The sequence below is a fragment of the Coffea eugenioides genome, chromosome 3, assembly GCF_003713205.1.
Source record: "Coffea eugenioides isolate CCC68of chromosome 3, Ceug_1.0, whole genome shotgun sequence".
Taxonomy (NCBI): domain Eukaryota; kingdom Viridiplantae; phylum Streptophyta; class Magnoliopsida; order Gentianales; family Rubiaceae; genus Coffea; species Coffea eugenioides.
Window position 1 is genome coordinate 9,437,869 of NC_040037.1, and position 18,752 is coordinate 9,456,620.

The 18,752-nt window shown below is 34.4% G+C and overlaps 1 protein-coding gene across 1 annotated transcript; it reads right to left on the reverse strand.

The window, feature by feature from the left end:
* Window positions 1-4,234: 4,234 nt before the first annotated feature.
* On the reverse strand, window positions 4,235-7,516 carry LOC113765970 (disease resistance protein RGA2-like). Its single transcript, XM_027310205.1, has one exon. The coding sequence runs from the start codon at window positions 7,514-7,516 to the stop codon at window positions 4,235-4,237; it is 3,282 nt and encodes a 1,093-aa protein (XP_027166006.1).
* Between the last annotated feature and the right edge of the window lie 11,236 nt (window positions 7,517-18,752).

Genomic DNA, 18,752 nt, shown 5'->3' on the forward strand with positions numbered 1-18,752 from the left:
AGCGAAAAAGGCTTAGGCATACTAAGCAAAAAGGGACTTCTTTGTGGTCAAAGTACCGGGCCATTGGAATTCTGTGAACATTGTATTTTTGGGAAGCAGAAAAGAGTCAGTTTCAGTTCACCAGCAATTCACAAGACAAAAGGTACTCTTGATTACATTCATTCAGATCTATGGGGTCCTTCTCGTGCTCCTTCTAAAGGTGGTGCCAGGTACATGTTGACTTTCATTGATGATTATTCAAGGAAAGTTTGGGTATATTTTCTTAAGCATAAAAATGATGTTTTCCTAACTTTCAAGCAATGGAAAGTTTTGATTGAGAAGCAAACAGGAAAACACATTAAGCGGTTGAGAACAGATAATGGCATGGAATTTTGTGGAGGTGAATTTAATGAATTCTGCAAGAATGAAGGAATTGTTCGGCATCACACCGTCAGGATGACGCCTCAACAAAATGGTGTGGCCGAACGTATGAACAGAACGCTTTTGGAGAGAGCAAGATGTATGATCTCCAATGCAGGGTTGACAAACGACTTTTGGGCAGAGGCGATCAATATGGCCTGTTATATTGTCAACCGTTCTCCTTCTGCATCTCTTGATTTCAAAACTCCTGAGGAAGTTTGGTCAGGTACTCCTGCTGATTACTCCAATTTAAAAGTTTTTGGGTGTCCAGCATACATGCACGTGAATGATGGAAAATTGGAGCCTAGGGCTAAAAAGTGCATTTTTCTTGGGTATGCTTCTGGGGTGAAAGGATACAGATTATGGTGTCCTGATCCCAAATTCTCAAAATTTGTAATCAGTAGAGATGTTACTTTTGATGAATTGTCTATGTTATCTTCCAAGAAGGAGTCTTCTAGTCCTTGTACTACTGATAGTACACAGAAGCAGGTGGAGCTTGATATTGGCAGTTCTGGTCCTTCTCAGACCAAATCTTCTATTCAACAAATGCCAGTAGATGCACCTGAGTCTACTGTGGAAGATAGTTCAGAAGAAGAGGAATATTCCATAGCCAGAGATAGACAAAGGAGAGACATTCGACCACCACAAAGATATGCAAATTTAGTTGCATATGCTTTGTCTATTGCAGAAGAAACTGATGCAGTTGGTGAGCCTTCCACCTATTCAGAAGCAGTTTCTTGTGATGATTCTGCAAAGTGGTTGATTGCGATGAATGAAGAAATTGAATCTCTTCATCGTAATGAAACTTGGGTTCTTGTAAAGCCGCCGTCAGCTAAGAAAATTGTTGGTTGCAAGTGGGTCTTCAAGAAAAAGGAAGGTATTCCAGGGGTTGAAGATGCAAGATATAAAGCACGATTGGTTGCAAAGGGCTATAGTCAGGTACAAGGTGTTGATTTTAATGATATATTCTCACCTGTTGTTAAACATAGCTCTATTCGTGTTTTGCTTGCTTTAGTAGCCATGTATAATTTGGAGTTAGAGCAGCTTGATGTTAAGACAGCTTTCTTACATGGCGAACTTGAAGAACAAATTTATATGAAGCAACCCCAGGGTTTTGAGATTGAAGGTAAGGAAGACCATGTTTGCTTATTGAAGAAATCCTTATATGGATTGAAGCAGTCTCCAAGACAATGGTATAAAAGGTTTGATTCCTTTATGTTGGGTCATGGTTATTTGAGGAGCATGTATGATAGTTGTGTTTACTTCCGGAAGTTAAATGATGGTTCTTTCATTTATTTGCTGCTTTATGTTGATGACATGCTCATTGCTGCCAAGAATTTGTCAGAAATTCACACTTTGAAACTGCAGTTAAATAGTGAATTTGAAATGAAAGATTTAGGAGCAGCTAAGAAAATTCTTGGCATGGAGATCAAGCGAGATCGAGGAGTAGGGAAGTTGTTTTTGACCCAGAAAAATTACCTTGAGAAAGTTTTGGAGCGTTTTGGCATGAAAGATGCTAAACCAGTATCTACTCCTCTTGCTAGCCATTTTCGGCTATCTGCTGCTCAATCACCAAAATCAGTTGAAGAGGAAGATTATATGGCACGGGTTCCTTATTCCAGTGCAGTCGGCAGTGTTATGTATGCAATGGTTTGTACTCGTCCAGATATCTCACATGCAGTCAGTGTTGTTAGCAGATATATGTCTTGCCCTGGTAAAGCACATTGGCAGGCTGTGAAGTGGATTCTCAGATACTTGCGAGGTACTTCAAATGCATGTTTGGAGTTTGGAAGAAATAATAACACTTTGGTTGGTTTTGTAGACTCAGACTACGCTGGGGATCTTGACAGGAGAAGATCACTTTCAGGCTATGTATTTTGCATTGGCGGTTGTGCTGTTAGTTGGAAAGCTACTCTACAACCTGTCGTAGCTTTGTCTACTACTGAAGCAGAATATATGGCTGTGACCGAGGCAATCAAAGAAGCCTTGTGGTTGAAGAGTTTATTTAGCGAGCTAAGTCTATATCAAGGTGTTATTGATATTCACTGTGATAGTCAAAGTGCCATACACTTGACTAAAGATCAGATGTATCATGAGAGGACGAAACACATTGATGTGAAGTATCACTTCATTCGGGATATCATTGCTGAGGGAAAAGTCCTTATTCAGAAAATCAATACTAAGGACAATCCAGCCGATATGTTTACGAAACCTCTTCCAGTTTACAAGTTCAAGCAGTGCTTGGATTTGGTTGGTGTTCATTATTGGTGATTTAAGCCCATTGGGGCTTATGTGAAGAAGGTGGAGCAGTTTTTGGGTGGAATCCAAAATTATGCCAAGGTGGAGATTTGTTGTTTTGTCAGAGCCGCAAGCTTTGACTTGTGGCATAATTTTTCATTTCCTTCTCATCCCACATCGGAGCCTGCTGAAGAGAAGCCGGCTACTCGAGGCCTATAAATAGAAGGGTCCATTGAAGGATTTAACTTGCACCACTCAAGAGAGTTATATGGGCTATTAGCTTCTTGAGTCATCTAGCCCATTCAGTCAAATATTTTAGGCTCTCTTGATTTGAGTTTAGGAATATTTTCTAAACTCTTTTGTAAGTGCCTATTGGCCTAGGAACCACTTTCCTACGGTCTTTTGTATTTCTTCTTCATAGTAGAAATATTGCTCCTCCCTCGCCCGTGGACGTAGGTCAATTTGACCGAACCACGTAAATCTTCTGTGTCTTTTATTTGCTTTGTTATCCGTCTTTATATGGTCGGTTTTACCGCCTAATTATTATATGGCTGGTATCTACCGCCTATCTATTATATGGTCGGTTATACCGCCTAATTTGTGCTAACTTGAGTTTGTCTATTTCCTGGCCCGGTCCTAACACTTTTGAACCTTTTAAGATTGATAACTGTTTCTAGGGGGAACACCACCGACAAACATTTAAACTTGAACATGAAGAGCAACACTGGAAATAATGCCAATACTGGAGTTTTCATGAATTTCCAACCGTCAATGCATGACAAAATCAATTACCAAAGCCATCAAAGTCATGGAAAAAATATATATATTCGAGACATAATCTAGGAGAATTCATGAAGGAATTTGACGCCTAGGAAAATGGTTGAATCGAAAGAAACAGAGTTTCAGGTCTTACTTGATCCGCCGGTTGTGAGGAAGAGGATGCTGCATTTCTCCCTTGTTGCTCCCCTTCTCCCTCATTCCTTTCTCGGTTCCCAGATTTCTCAATATCTTTCTCTTTATTTCTCTGAGTTTGTGTGTTGGATGTCTGAAAACAAAATGTAGGAAATGTAAAAACTTGATTTGTGGTTTGTTTAGACACATAACCTCCTTATCCCACTCACCCTAGTCTATCACCACAAGATTATTAATAATGTAGACAGTATTCTACTGATAATAAAGATAGGGGATAATTTTTTTTAATACTTTGAATTGAGTATTATTTGAAATATTATTTAGAATAATTAATATATCATTTTTTGTGATGTGATATATGTGAGATAAAAAAGTAGTTGAAAATATAAAAAGGTAAATTGAAAAACGTGTTTATGATATAAGCCAAATATTATTTGAAAAAAATTTGCAATCTAAACACTTCCCTTTTTCTTTAAAAAAAAAAAACTAAAGACAGTATTTCAAAAAAAAAAAACTTTTTTTTTGTTTTTGTTTTTTTTTTGGGGGTGGGGGGGGGGGATCTGAATCCAAGAAGATTTGACCATCAGGTGAAACCAAAACTCGAAAAAAGTAATTAAAAAAAAACCAATAAAATGAGGGAAGGAATAGGGGACAGGCAAGCGAATTTTAGGCTGTTTTCAGTAAGTTAATAGAGAAGATGTACTGGATAAAAGCAGCTTACATTTTTACTCTTATTTAGTGGGCGAAATTTGATTTCTTCGGAATTTATCATAATTCTGGGAATGTGGGAGATCTTGTGCAATTCTGGGCGGCTTCCTTTGGTGCACCCCTCCTCCAGAAGGGGGCAATAACAGATATCAAGCTCATCCAAATTCTTGAGTTGTTGCATTTCTTCTGCTTCTGGGAAATGCTCAAACTTCCAACAGAACTCAAGCTTCAGAATTTGAAGGGATTGTAACTTAGAGAACCATCCTGGAAGACTCTCCAGTCCACCATAACCGGATATTGTGAAAAATTTCAAAGCTGAGAGATATTGGAGTTGCTCGGGCAGAGATGCAAGTTCTCCTGACCCTCCTGTCAAATGCGGAGGTTGAGTGTTGTCGTCGACGTCTGAGATGCCACCTATTGTCAAACTTGCAAGGTTGCGACAGTGTCCAATAGACAGCTTTGAAAGACATGGTAGGCCACGTATCTCTAAATCCTCGAGCGACTTGAGTCCAACAACTCCCTCTGGTAGGCAATCCAAACTGTCACACCAGGCAGCCTCTAGCCGGCGCAGATGCTCATGGCTGCTGGTTATTACGTTTGGGAGGCGTTTCAGTTTGGGGCATTGCTCAACTTCAAATTTCTCCAGAAGAGGACAGACAGTTGAAGAATGATTTGAAAGAGTTACAGGTTCAGACCACTCCACTAGACTTGTCAACTCCCTTAGTGTGAGTTCTCTTAATTTTGGAAACACTGTACGTGCAGTCAAAGGACTGCTACTGCTGCTACTTTGACCATCGACATTTGTAAGACCATAGAATTCAGCCCCGATACTTTTGACATTGACCATCCCGCTTATTTTGACAACTTTGAGAGAGGGAAGGTGCCCCAGTGGTGGAAGTTGCTCACAATAGCTGCAGTCCTCCAACTCCATCTTCACAAGTACGCTTGTATTCTGCATCCAGGGAGGAAATGCCGTACCTTTGTAATTTTCAATTGCCAAATGTTTTATTTCTGCGTGAGGTTGAAGACCTTTCAAAACATCCTCATCGTAGCAGTTTTCCCTCCTTGCATTCCAGTGAAGCCTTAAGCTTTTTAGTGTTGATATCGTTAATATACTTGATAGCTTTTCTTTGATGGCCTTCTTCTCCTTCTCCTTCTCCTTCTCATAGCCACTCACATTCTCAAGGCGATAAATCCTGAGACGCGAACAAAAATCTGGATACTTCAATAACTTGTCTAAGTCCCCAGTCGGATAATTGTCGTGCAAACGAACTTTAAAGCGTGCTTTAAGAGAAAGCAAAGCACTCAACTTGTCCCAGTCTTGGGGCTCCCCTAAATAAATGTATCTCGAACCAATATAAATGTGTCTCAAATTAACCAAATTCTTAAAATTCTCTGGCACCTTTATAAGATCATAAAGTCTCAAGGTATGCAAATTGTAGAGTGTTGAAATTGAATCTGGAAGTTCTTGAATTTTGGTCTTCGAGATGTCCAGATAATATAGAAGTTTTAATTTGCTTATTGAAGCTGGTAACTCCTTAAGCATCGAATCAACCACAATTAAGACATGAAGAGAAGTAGTGTATGCCAACATGTCTCCAAGAACTCCACTGTTCACCCACCGCAATGTTCGAAGCCTGTTAAACTTGTTCCTCAAGGGTTGTAAAATGGATGCTTCGCAATTAATCACAGATAGATGTACACCAAAATGATCCGTTGCAACATTTTTCCTCTCCATAATCGAGCATTGATATTTTGATAAGGACAAAGCAAGGTAATGAAAAAGATGATGCATCTTGTAGAATTTTTTCCCATCAACCTCATCTAATTCAGCATCCTGCAAAATTGATGCCCCCACTAAAATACCAAGATACTCGGCTCCTAAATCTTCCATACTCAAATTCCTTCCTTGCGGTGGATTAAGCAACCCTTGTGCCATCCAAAGTTGTATTAGTTCATCCTTTTCCATGACAGAGCTTTTTGGGAAAATAGAGCAATAAAGGAAGCATTGTTTTAGTGATATTGAAGGCAAATTATCATAGGACAACTTTGGGAAATCATCGACAAATTCAGAACCTGTTGCTTCATTTATTGCTAACTTATCCCACTCGTCAATGCTCCTGGTGCGTGCGGTATTTGCTATTACTTTTACGGCCAATGGAAGGCCTCCACAACTTTCCACTATCCTTTTACCCACTTGCTCTAGTTGTTGGGTCATTCCTCGCCCACTTCCTTCAATTGCTATTTTTCGAAACAATTCCCAGCAATGTTTCTCTGGCAGAAGATTTACCTGATAGGTTAAACCTGGTTTAAATGAATCAGCAACTCGTTGTAGACGAGTGGTTACCAGTATTTTGCTTCCTCTAGAACCACCAAGCTTTAGCAAACACTGGGTAAATGAATCCAACATACTGGAATCCTGTTCGCAAACGTCATCAAGAACAAGCAGATACTTTTTCCCTTTCAACCTTTCTAGTAGCTTTAGTAAAACTGTTTCCATTGACATTTCATCAACGGGGTGGTAGGTTAAACTCTCTAACATATCTTTCAAAATCCTAAAAGTATAACTCTCATCCGACACCCAGATCCAAATTCTCACATCGAAATGATTCGCCACGTCATCATCATTGTAGGCTACTTTAGCAAGGGTAGTTTTTCCGATGCCCGCCATGCCAAATACGCTAATGAAGGATAAATCATGATCATTTCCAGCACCCAGTATCATTCCTTTCAAGTTTAGCAAATCATCACTTCCTTCCAATATTTCTGACTCTGAAACAGTTTGCCAAGCTCGGAAATGATCGTATTGTTCACTTGCATTGGCCACATTTATTTCCGAAGCGCGACGAACTAATCCTTCATATTTCGAGCCAACATCTTTCAACCTCTGACTCATCTTCCTGTTTTGGTCGGAGGCAGAAAAGAATCTGCCTACTTTGTCCAGCTTCTCCTTACACCGAAGCCCTACTTTCGGCCGGCGGGCTTCATATGCAAACTCATCGAGCAGATCATCCAACAGGGCATTTTGCCCGTTGATCTTTTCGAGAAATTCCCTAACTTCAGAACGATTAATGCGCGTTTCAGCTTCCAGAAAGTCGTTTATGATGGTCAAACTACCGATCAATTTGTCGAGATGACCTTTAATACCCAGTTTAGCTGCCATGCCACTAAATTCTCCATCAGTGAATGATTTTGCTTTTCGCAGGAGCCCCTCCACATTAACAAGTCCAACATAAGGTTCAGCTTGAGTTGCCGCCATCTTAATTTCCCCCAATAACTGTTATCAGGAGTGATATCAGATGTTACCGACAACAAATTAAGAACACGTACAAGTGAATTGCGTGCACAAACGGAGTTCTACACTTTGCACCATTTTGAGTGCTTGGAGAGAATCGGTCAGCCAAAATTTGCAGCAAGATTGGTAGAATGGATATTGGTGGCTATGTTGGCAATTTAGGACAGAATAGAAGAGAAGAGAAGATAAATTAGGTGAGAAAGAAAGAAGATAAAGAAAAAAAGACGTAGAAGATATCCCTAAAATTGGCACATTGGGTGATTTTATAACTAATACAAAGGACTTTTATGAGTTTTATCTCATATATTAAATGAGACTACAAATTTAATTTAGAAATGCTATGGGTCAATTTATAACTTGTTGAAGCTAAAGGGTTGAAGTGAAATACCAAAAACTAATAAGGCATCAAAAACAAATCAAATACTTGAAGCTAATCTAGTCTAATAGTGATTGTTGCTTTCTTACCGTCATCTCACTTGTTCTAATTTAACAGATTTTTCATCTCACAAACCGAGCAGCTCACAAGCACTTCGTGAGCAGCCTAATCAAATGCTTTTCTCGAGCTGTTTGAACCTTTTCTCAAGTCGAATTCGAACCTCAAGCTTTTCATAATCTTGGTTTAAGACTCCAATTTCTTAAAGCCTAGGCCTTTCCCTTTGTATACGGCTAAATATATATATATATATATATATATATATACACATATATATATTCTTTAATCATTAATCCTTAACTATAATAAAAGTATCGTGAGTTTTGGCACCTTGAGTGCAAGCATTTTTGTGTTCTTAGTTTTTGTTATTCTAATTATGCCCTTATTAATTGATGATGGAAGTTTCATATTCTACTCTTATGATTTATGACGATTGAAATTCTTCATAGAAAATAATAGTTGATGACAAGATAAAATCTTAATTAATATTAAATTCACTACATTATATCATACAATATTGATTCAAAAAGGAAAAAAATTGAGTTGAGAAACATTGAGCACGTAGATGAAATAATGAGTTGTATATATCCAATTCAGAAGAAGGTGAAGAATTTTGCATGTTGCACCCAATGTCTCAATTTGATTTTAGTACTATGAGTTTTAGTTAGTTAGTTAGGAGTGTAAGCAAAATTTGGTTCTAGTTTTTGTGATACCAAAACTACTTTCTTCTCCAATAATAGAAACATTTTACTACATTTCAATGATAATCAATAGCAATCAATATGATTCTTGATAACGGTTACAAAAATTAAGCATCTCTTTGAGTAATGTGAATTAAAAATTTAACACTCATGTTAAAAGATAGTCTTATAACTGAAATAGCACTATTGATTATTTACAAGTCAAAATTAGTAGTAAAAAAAATTAAAAGAATCTGGACAAAGCTGAAAAAATCATAATATGGCATAAAGAATGATAAATATTACCCAAAAAATTTACAAAATTCAATTCAAATGTCGTAAGAGAGAACATTACGGTCACTTGAGTCAAATAGATTTACAAAAATATAGATATAGATGTAGATATTTTGATACTAAAAGTATCATCAATTTTAGACTTGAGTGTTAGCAAAATCTGGTCTTAGTTTTAGTGATGCCCAAAGTGCTTTCCTCTCCAATAATTAGAGTAATTGCATTTCAACAATAGTCAATAAAGGTGGTGGTTACAAAAAACGAAGTAACAAATATGAATTATGGTGACAATTAAAATAATAAAGCACTTCTATCTAAAACTATCCCTTCCATTTTACTTCCAACTTATCAGTTAATGAAAAATTCTCTATTACCGACAATTCCAATTCCAAGATCGTCAAAAAATTTAATATGGATACTAGGGAAAAGGTGATCTTGAGACAAAAAAGTTATCGTTGCTGACGCTTAATTTGTTTTAGAGAAGTAGGGAAGCCGAACTAGTAAGCAATTTGAAGTCATCTACAAGACGTACTGAAAGAAAAGAGAAAAGGAGAAAAAGGTTAGATTAAATTCTCAAATCACCTAATCTATTGACATGATGTACGATTAGATGATTTATCCGACAAAATTGGATATAAATAATGAATGTAAAATAAATGATTTAGTAGACCATGTGATGCTATTGCTAAAGTATGATGGTTATTAATAATATCTAAAAAAAATGCTATATTTTAAGATAATATAATCATGTGCTTTGCACATGAAGTATTAGTAGTGTGTGTGTCGTCTATATACATGTGTGTGTAGACATATGCACACACACATATACATACATGCACATATATATATGTGTGTGTGCGCGTGTATACACACATTTACTTATATTCAAACTCTCCAATAGTTTCAGGATCAATTCTTGTTTAGGGATTTGAGTTTGACTAAGTTCGATTTGACCTTATTTTGCTTTCTCGAGTGAGCTCAAGCTCAGGTAAATTATTTATCTGAGTTCAAGCTCAAGTTCAAGTATACCAATTTTCATGCTAGACTCAGCTCGATGGTGCCTGTGGTCTCTAAAGGGCTAAAATACAATTTTGGAATGTTATCTAGAGTCAAAGCATAAGTTCTAGAAACTTTTAGGGTTTTTTGACAATTCCCATAACTATCTTATGCCATTTTCTCTAATGTATCCATATCTGTCACAAGTCATATTCCAAAGAAGCCAATTTGTATGGTTAAGATTCCATCATCCATTTTTTCTTTTCACCATTTAATTTTTCATTTTTGTCTAAAGAGTGTTGATTGGCCATTGATTAAGATAGGGTGTTAGGTGCAAATTTCTAGAAACATAAAGTTAAATTGAAATAGTCTATTGGTTAAATACGCTAGGTGCATAGAAAGGCCTTTCTATTATTTTTTTTAACCATCCTAAATTTAATTGGCCTTCTTCATCCTTGTTCATGTTTTTGGTAACCGGACCAACTTTTGACAAAAGTGATATGTATATGAATATGTTTGTGTCTGTGTATATACATGTATGTATGTATATTTGTGTGTATAAGTGTGTGTACACACACATACATACATTCAAACTCTCCAATAGTTTTAGGACTAATTATTGTTTAGGGACTCGAATTTGACTAAGTTTAATTTAATCTTGTTTTGCTTTTTCGAGTGAGTTCAAACTTACGTAAACATGTTTACCCAAGTTTGAATTCAAGTTCAAGTATACCAATTCTCATGTTGGACTCACCTCGATGCTGCCTCCTGTCTCTAAATGGCTAAAATACAATTTTGGAATCTTACCTAGAGTCAAAACTTTAGGGCTATATTGCAATTTTTATGGCTATCTTATGCCACACTCTCTAATTTATCCACATCTCTCACATGTCATGTGCTAGAGAAACCAATTGTATGGTTAAGATTCCATCGTCCATTAGTTTCTTTTCACCCTTTCTTTTTCATTTTTGTCTAAAGGGTTCCATTGGGCATTAGTTAAGGTAGGGCGTCAGGCACAAATTTCTAGAAATGTGAAGTTAAATTAAAATGGTCTATTGGTTAAATATGTTAGGTGCATAGAGAGGTCTTTTTTAATCACCCTAATTTTTTTTTTAAAGAATTAATCACCCTAACTTTAATTGACCTAGTTCATCCTTGTTCATATTTTTGGTAACCGGACCAACTTTTGACAAAAGTTATACGTTTAGAATCCATGTTTGGCAGAGATTCTTGATTTGTGTGTTAAACAGGAGCCCTGCTATTCTTCTCTAAATAGTTCTAATTTTATAGCATGTCCCGATCGGACAATTTTGGCAGAGTTTCTAAATCTAATATTTTTTTTTTTCTACAATTTTGTGGATCTAACTTCTTCAATCTAATGCCACCACCTTCTCATTACATCCGTTGGGACACGTATCTTAATTAGAAACAGTCGTGATAGTTCCTAATAAAATAGAAGGGAAAATAACAAATAAATCGTAGTAGACAGAGAAGACATATATGATGAGCCAATAACAAATAAGTTTTTCAGATATAATACTATAGTAATATACAAAAAAAACAACTCTTAAAATACCATCTTCTTCTTCCAAATATACGAAAAAAAAAATCCATATTTACACTATTTCTTCTTCCATCTATCACCACCCCCACCTCTTCTTCCTCCTCCTCCTCCCCTTCCCCTCCCCTCCCCCCTTCCAAATCGGGTGCGCGATAGAGGATCGATTGGGTGCTCGATCTAAACGTTTTAGTGCATGAAAAACAGGCAAGGTTTCTGACAAAACAACATTTGAAGGGAATAGACGTTGGGCAGAATGAAGCCCAAACAATTTAATAGCTCGTTTCTTGAGTGTTGGAGCAAGCTTAGCATGCCATATAAAAGTTAAGACTTTCCCTCTTCATATGCAACTATTATCCTAAATTATCTAGAGCTCACAACTGACAAAAATAGCAAAAGATTGCAATCTTGAGAGCTTTTTTTGTATATATGTACTCTCACAGTGATTTTTTTTAATTATTTTTTACTTTTTTGGAACTGCGAGTGAATTGCATCCATTATACGAACAGCATATTGTCACACCTTTTAATGATGCATATTGTAGAAGAAATAGCGAGGTTAAAAATGTTTTGGGAATGGAGTTGCGTACCGAGGAGTGTGGCCAAGTGGATGGTCTAGCTGTGAAGAGAGCACAGGTGGACGAGTGAGGTCAAATGGCAATGCTTTAACATAAAATGGACCGAGACTCAAGTAGGTGTGCAGTCCAAGTTTATCTAAAAACTCCAGACGACACGATCAAATCCTGTGAACATCGGAAACACCAATCTTCCTTGTCCAATATGTTCACTTCTTTGCCTCCCTAAGCTCAAAATTGTTTTTCCTTATAAGTGGATGTTTCCTTCCATGGCTGTCTCCCTGGCCTATTGGTAGATCTGACGGCAAAAATGAAAGAGAAGAAACCAAGAAAGAAAACCTTTAAAGCTCCAAAACTGTTAGTACTGTGATCTAAAGAAAGGGGAGAGGAAAAAAAAAACAAAGAAGAAAAAATGGAGGAGACAATTGGACATTACATAAAAATCTTGAATTCTAACCTAACAGAAAAAAGAAGAAAAAAAAAAAGACGAGTTGCGGTTAAAACAGAAGAATGAAAGCGTGAATTAGTTCTCATTTCGCGGTAATACCCAGAAATAAATAAATTTATATGTGTTTGTGTGTCTCACTTCTATCCTTAGATGCTTTCATAGACTGTGAATGTGCCCACAACCTATCCAAATTTAAATTTGCAGCTTCAGTCTCTATAAATTTTCAAATTGACCTTTTGCATGTAGTTCTTGACTCATGAAGAATACATTTCAAATTTAAATAACATTAAAGTATCAAGGTTGCAATTTGAATTCTTTTGGTTATTATGATTTATGCAAGTGCTGTTGATTAACAGAGTACACTGTTCTTTCCCTTCAAGGAAAGCCTTAAAAATAGAAGGAAATCAAAAGACGTGGTTAGATGCCCTGCGCCATAAATAAAATAAATTAAACGGTGGCTAATCAATTACATAAGCAAGATAAAACACAAACTACTATATAATAAGCAACAAAACAGCCAAATAAATAGAAAGCTTGATTAAAGAATGAATATGAATTTAAGTAAAACATAAATATATGTCCACATACAATGTCCTAAATGATTCAAATCTCAACATCACTATAGAGTAAGGACATCTAACTTGAATTCAAGCTCACTGAGTTTATAATTTCTTCATTCGAACTCTACTCAAGGCATATTCTTGAGCTTGAGCCAAGCACCTCAGAATTTCAATTTCCAAGTTCCAAAAATTGAAAAAGCCTAAATTAAATATCAACATAAAATAGTGGCGGAGCCAAAAAAAATTCTCAGTGGGGGCAAAAACAACACTAAAATTTTTTAGGGTTAAATACAAAAAACCCCCACAAACTATATACCGAGTTGCAGTTTATCCCCTAAACTATAATAATAGGCATTTTGCCACCTTGAATGATATGTTTGGACAATCTATCCCTTTTATTTTAAGCATTGTTATTTTTCTTTTTTCCCTATCATTTTCTTTTTAAATTGTTCCTTTTTTTTCTTTAAACATTGTTTAAATTAGTAGACTAGATTAGTCAAAATTTGTTTATTTCTTAATTTCGTATGTCAATATTTTATTAAAAAAAATCTATGGAATACAAGATTTTTTTTCCAAATGTTGAAGTCAATGTCATTTAAGAAATTGAACTTTTCAAATATATAATAACAAAATAGAGAAATTGATTAATCAATTATTAGTAGTATCACTCACAAAAAAGATGAACTACTATTGTTGTTTATTCTTATTTTTTATTTCACTACAAATAACAATTGCTAACTTTTCTTTTTTATGTGATATATAATATGTTACTTTTATTATAAGTAGTTGAGTAACTATGAACTCTTAATTAGTTTATAGGTACTTAAATTGTTGAATTACTAGATTAATACATTTTACAATATAAGCTACATATATTTTGTAATAACAAAGAGTTTTTGACAAATTATTAAGAATGAATTTAACAAATAAACAAATTAAAAAAGTAGTTTAAAAAATATTAAAATTTTTTATGTAAGTCTTTTCATATCGAAGAGAGATGTTGGCTAGTTCCAAGAGAGAAGGAGATCAAAAATAAAATAAAAGAGAAAAAATGAAAAAAGCTAATAGAGAAAAAAAAAAAAAAGAAAGGATTTAAGATAGTAGGGGTAGTATTGTTCAAACATATCATTCAAGGGGGCAAAATGCCTATTATTATAGTTTAGGGGATAAACTGCAACTGGGTATATAGTTTGTGGGGGTTTTTTGCATTTAACCCAATTTTTTACTTACTTTTTTTCTAGTTTTTTAAGTAAAAAAATATTCACCAACAAGTTGAAATGAAAAGTTTTTTTTAACTTACTTCAAATGGAACTTTGTGACCCATATATTCTTTTAGAATATTAGTTCATGAATCAACTTAGAGAACCACATAATTTTTTTACTTCCTTCATAAAAAACTCTAGGACACACTTAAATTTATATCAAAATTCTATGAGTACTATAAAAATTTAACGGGCCCCACCTTAAATCCGCCACCGACATAAAATGTGTTCTCATCAAATTTTAAAAAAATCACATTTTTAGATGCATGGAAGTCAAAAAGTCGACATACGATTTTCCAAAACAATTACTAATCTAAACTAATATTCAACTCGTATTGAAAAACAACGAACTTACCAAAATCCAAGTAGAAGTGATGATTAATCCCCCCGATAAATCATCCCCTCCAACCTACTAGCCTGTACTCTCCAATCTACGTCACTTTGTACTAACGTGACACAGACACTAGAAAACTGAGGAAACTGATTACAAAGACAGAGATGAAGTAGCGGTTGGGGAATGACGAGAAGAAGACCGGCTAGATGAGTTATTGAAAAAAAAAAAGAAAAAGAAGTGACTCAATAAGGCTCGTAATCCTTTGACTATATTATTTTGGAGCTCGATCTCGACTGAGTTTGCTATTCGAGTCACTCAAGTTTGAGTTTTAACTCGATAACATCGAATCTAGTTGAATGGAACTTTTACACTGAACCGACCGTGAGTTGTTCGGCCCATTTACACCTCAAGTAGTCTTAAGATGTTTGTAGGTGGTTTAAAATCCAAGATGCATTTATAACATTACGCTGTAATCCAATTTTTCGGTTTTCGGTTCAACCGGCCGGACCTTTCGACCCTAACCCCTCAATCTTGCCGATTCACCTCCAGCCTAAAAATACTAAATACTGATCAGCAAGGGCATGATATATGGGTAATTGCCATAAGGTATCTAACGATATTTCTTACCAGATTCTTTAAAGGGTTTCTCAAATTTTCTTATTCTAATAAGCAACCAAATAATTTGCACTAATGCCTTTGAACAATCTTACATTTAATTTTAAAAAAATCTTACATTTAATTAGCCTCAAGGTCTCTCTTATTCATAACACCGCAGTGGCTTCAGAACCGTGATACCTTTTGAATTTTGCAATTTGATCTTGACACTTTAGATTCATGGTTCTAGTACCAAAATAGCTTCGTAGTTACATAACAAAACTAGAATTTTGTCTGTACCTTAGCACGGTCTATTTTTATTTATTGTAAATTTATACAAATATAAATAATTTAAATATAAAAATTAACAACAACCCTACATGTTTATTCATATTAATTTTAAAAAATTAATGTATTCCAAATGTTCACTTATTTACTAATTTTAAAAAATTTGTTTACGTACTTTTACTATAATATGATAGTGTATATCAAATAATATATCCCATATAAAAAAACTTGGTAGATATTCCTTTTTATAAATATTATTTAGATAATTTAAATTTTTATAATGACCATAAACCTAGAGCTATATATTCACATTTAATTAAGTAGAAAAGATCCAGCAATCCGCTTTTTTTATCAATAATTTTTTTTTTGTTAAATGTCAACTTCTATATATTTTTATCAATAAGTATTTAGTTTCCAACAATATTGATAATTCTGACGGTGTAACAGTTAATTCTTTTTTTTGCCCTAAATTAATTCAAAATTAAGAGAAAAGATGATGAACAATTTAAATACTAATCAACGATATATGGTGATGAAACGAAGTAATTTATGAAATATATAAGATTTTAATAATTATAATTTAAAAAAATTTACTATAGTTTTATGTAATAATTTGATAGAAAGCAGATATCATTAAGTTAAGATTAGTTATTTTTAAAGTTATTTTAGAGATCATTAAGATAAATTAGTTATTTTTTAATTTTATTTTAAAATTAGGGATAATTTTTAACATATAATATAATATTTAATATGGGTAAAGTTCAAATGACCCATCATACGTTAATTCTCTTCAATTAGGCATGCCACATAAGAGTAAAAAACACTCTAATTAAAATATCTACTTTCATATATATATATAGATTCCCGCAGACAAAATATTTGTTGATTCTACTCTTTTACACTAAAAGATATAACTTTGTACCGAAACCTGGCTAATATCAAAACTAGTATGCTTAAGTTTGAAGGTGAACATGTGGGGCTTGACAAGCATGCATTTGAAAGCAATGCAAATGACCTTGACTTATGCATAGCTTGAGACTTGAGTCGAACCTCCTAGTGTTCAATAAGAAATTGTAAATTGTCAAACAAACCCACTCAAACCTTGCTCATTTGCTACAATGTTAAAAAGAAAGAAAAAAAATGTTTTTGGACATCTAAGACTACCAAAGGTTACTTAAGTGTGGGCTGTCATGATTTTTAACCGTAAGGGTCCGTTTGATTGGATGTAAAAGATTTTATTTGGGAAAATATTTGTTTTCTCACAATTTTCATGTGATTGGTTTATTTTTTGAAAATGTATTGCCATCAATACTATATCCATTAGACATATCTTATCACCCTGCTCTCCTATCTCCTCCACCGCCACCGTTGAACCACTATCGCCACAGACAATTCTCGTCCAGCACCCCTCAAGCCAAGAAGAAATTAAAGCAAAAGCCAAAAGAACTGAGATTACTGGCCAAATTAACCATAATCAGTATTGAAGAATTAAAGATGATAAGGAAAACTAAAGAGTTATTATCACTTTATCTCCTTAACGTTTGGTGTTGCCATCAACTTCCCCCTTAACATTACTTTTTAGTCACTTTATCCCAAAGAATAAAAGGTCAAACTTAACGGAATTTATCAATTAAAGTGAAAAGACATGTTTAACCCTTATAATTATTATCACTTTACCCCCATAAACTATAGTCTCATTATCAATTTACCTCCTAAAGTTTTTTTTGGCAATTTATCCCACCATTAAACCAATTTAACAAGTTAAAAAACTTTAAAAGAAAGTACCATCCTCTTTGTATAATAAAAACAATAAAAAATTTAGAGTGACTCTTCTTCTTTTTAGTATAAAGAAAAAAAAAATCAAACATTAATCTCTTTTTTCTTAACAATCTTATTAATATTGAAAAAAGATAGAAAGATGAGGAGAGAGGGAGAGAGAGTGCTCAATTATTTTTTTTAAAATACAAATAAGAAATAATTAAATATTTTTATTATTTTAAAATTATTTTACTTTTCTGTTTACCACCAAATTCCAATTATAATTTCGACAACCTTAAAATAATATGATAATGTTAGACTTTTTTTATTTTCTTTTTTTATAGAATCTAATTTTCTATCTCCATTTCTCCTATCTCTTTTTCTTTTCCTAGTATTAATAACTGTGAAAAAAAAGAAAATTGAGAAAATTCTTTATTTTTATGTTTTTTGATCTCTTAAAGTGAAAACAAAAGAAAGAATGACCATTCCAATTTTTTTATTTTTTATTATATATAAAAAGGGTAAATACATTTAAAAACTTTTTACCATACTGGCTAGATTAACGATGAGATAAAATGTCTAGAAAATAATGTTAGGAATTATAGCAATTGTATTACTATAATTTAAAGAGATAGAATGAGAATAACAATGTAGTAATGCTATTTAATAAAAGGGTACTTTTGTCCAAAATTTCTTAACATATTGAGTTGAATTTCTTATGGAAGTGAAGTGACTAAAAGATAACGTTATGGGATAAACTAATAGTAATGACATAGTTTAAGGGGGTAAAGTGATAATAACCCAAAACTAAAAGCAAATTTCACAAGACAGTTAATTGTCAAAATTCGTTCAAAGATCCAAAAGGTCTCATCAATCATCAAGACTCAAACTACCAAATCAAAAGCTGGAAAATTGATAGTGATAAGTGAAATTGTTTTCTTGATAGGGATCAGTGAAATTGTTTTTCTCTATAATATATCTGAAAAACGTCGCTTGTCCCCTATAAAGCTTTCACCGAGTTGTCTTCTCTCTCTTCTACAGCCAATCACCATAGTTTCCTCTCCAGATCCTGCCTATTTCCATGCATCTAATTCTTTTTTCGTGAGCCTCCCATGAGAACGTGGGGACAATGTGCAAACAATGTAGCTTGCACACTGTTTGCTATGTAGGAGATGAAGAATATGGAATTAACAGGTAGGCCGGAGGAAAAGGTGTGCTGGACGGTGCCAGCGAAGTATACGGCGGCCAATTTCAATTTCAATAGGCTTGCGACTAGGTTATAGTGTTGGAGTACAGATTAGGTGCTCACAAGTTTCAGTTCAAACCGGTTGAATGAATCTAATAACATCGGGTGTAAACTCAATACAATTTTAGTTTAGTTGTGATTCTTTGCACAAAATTAGTTATATAATTTGCAAACTCAA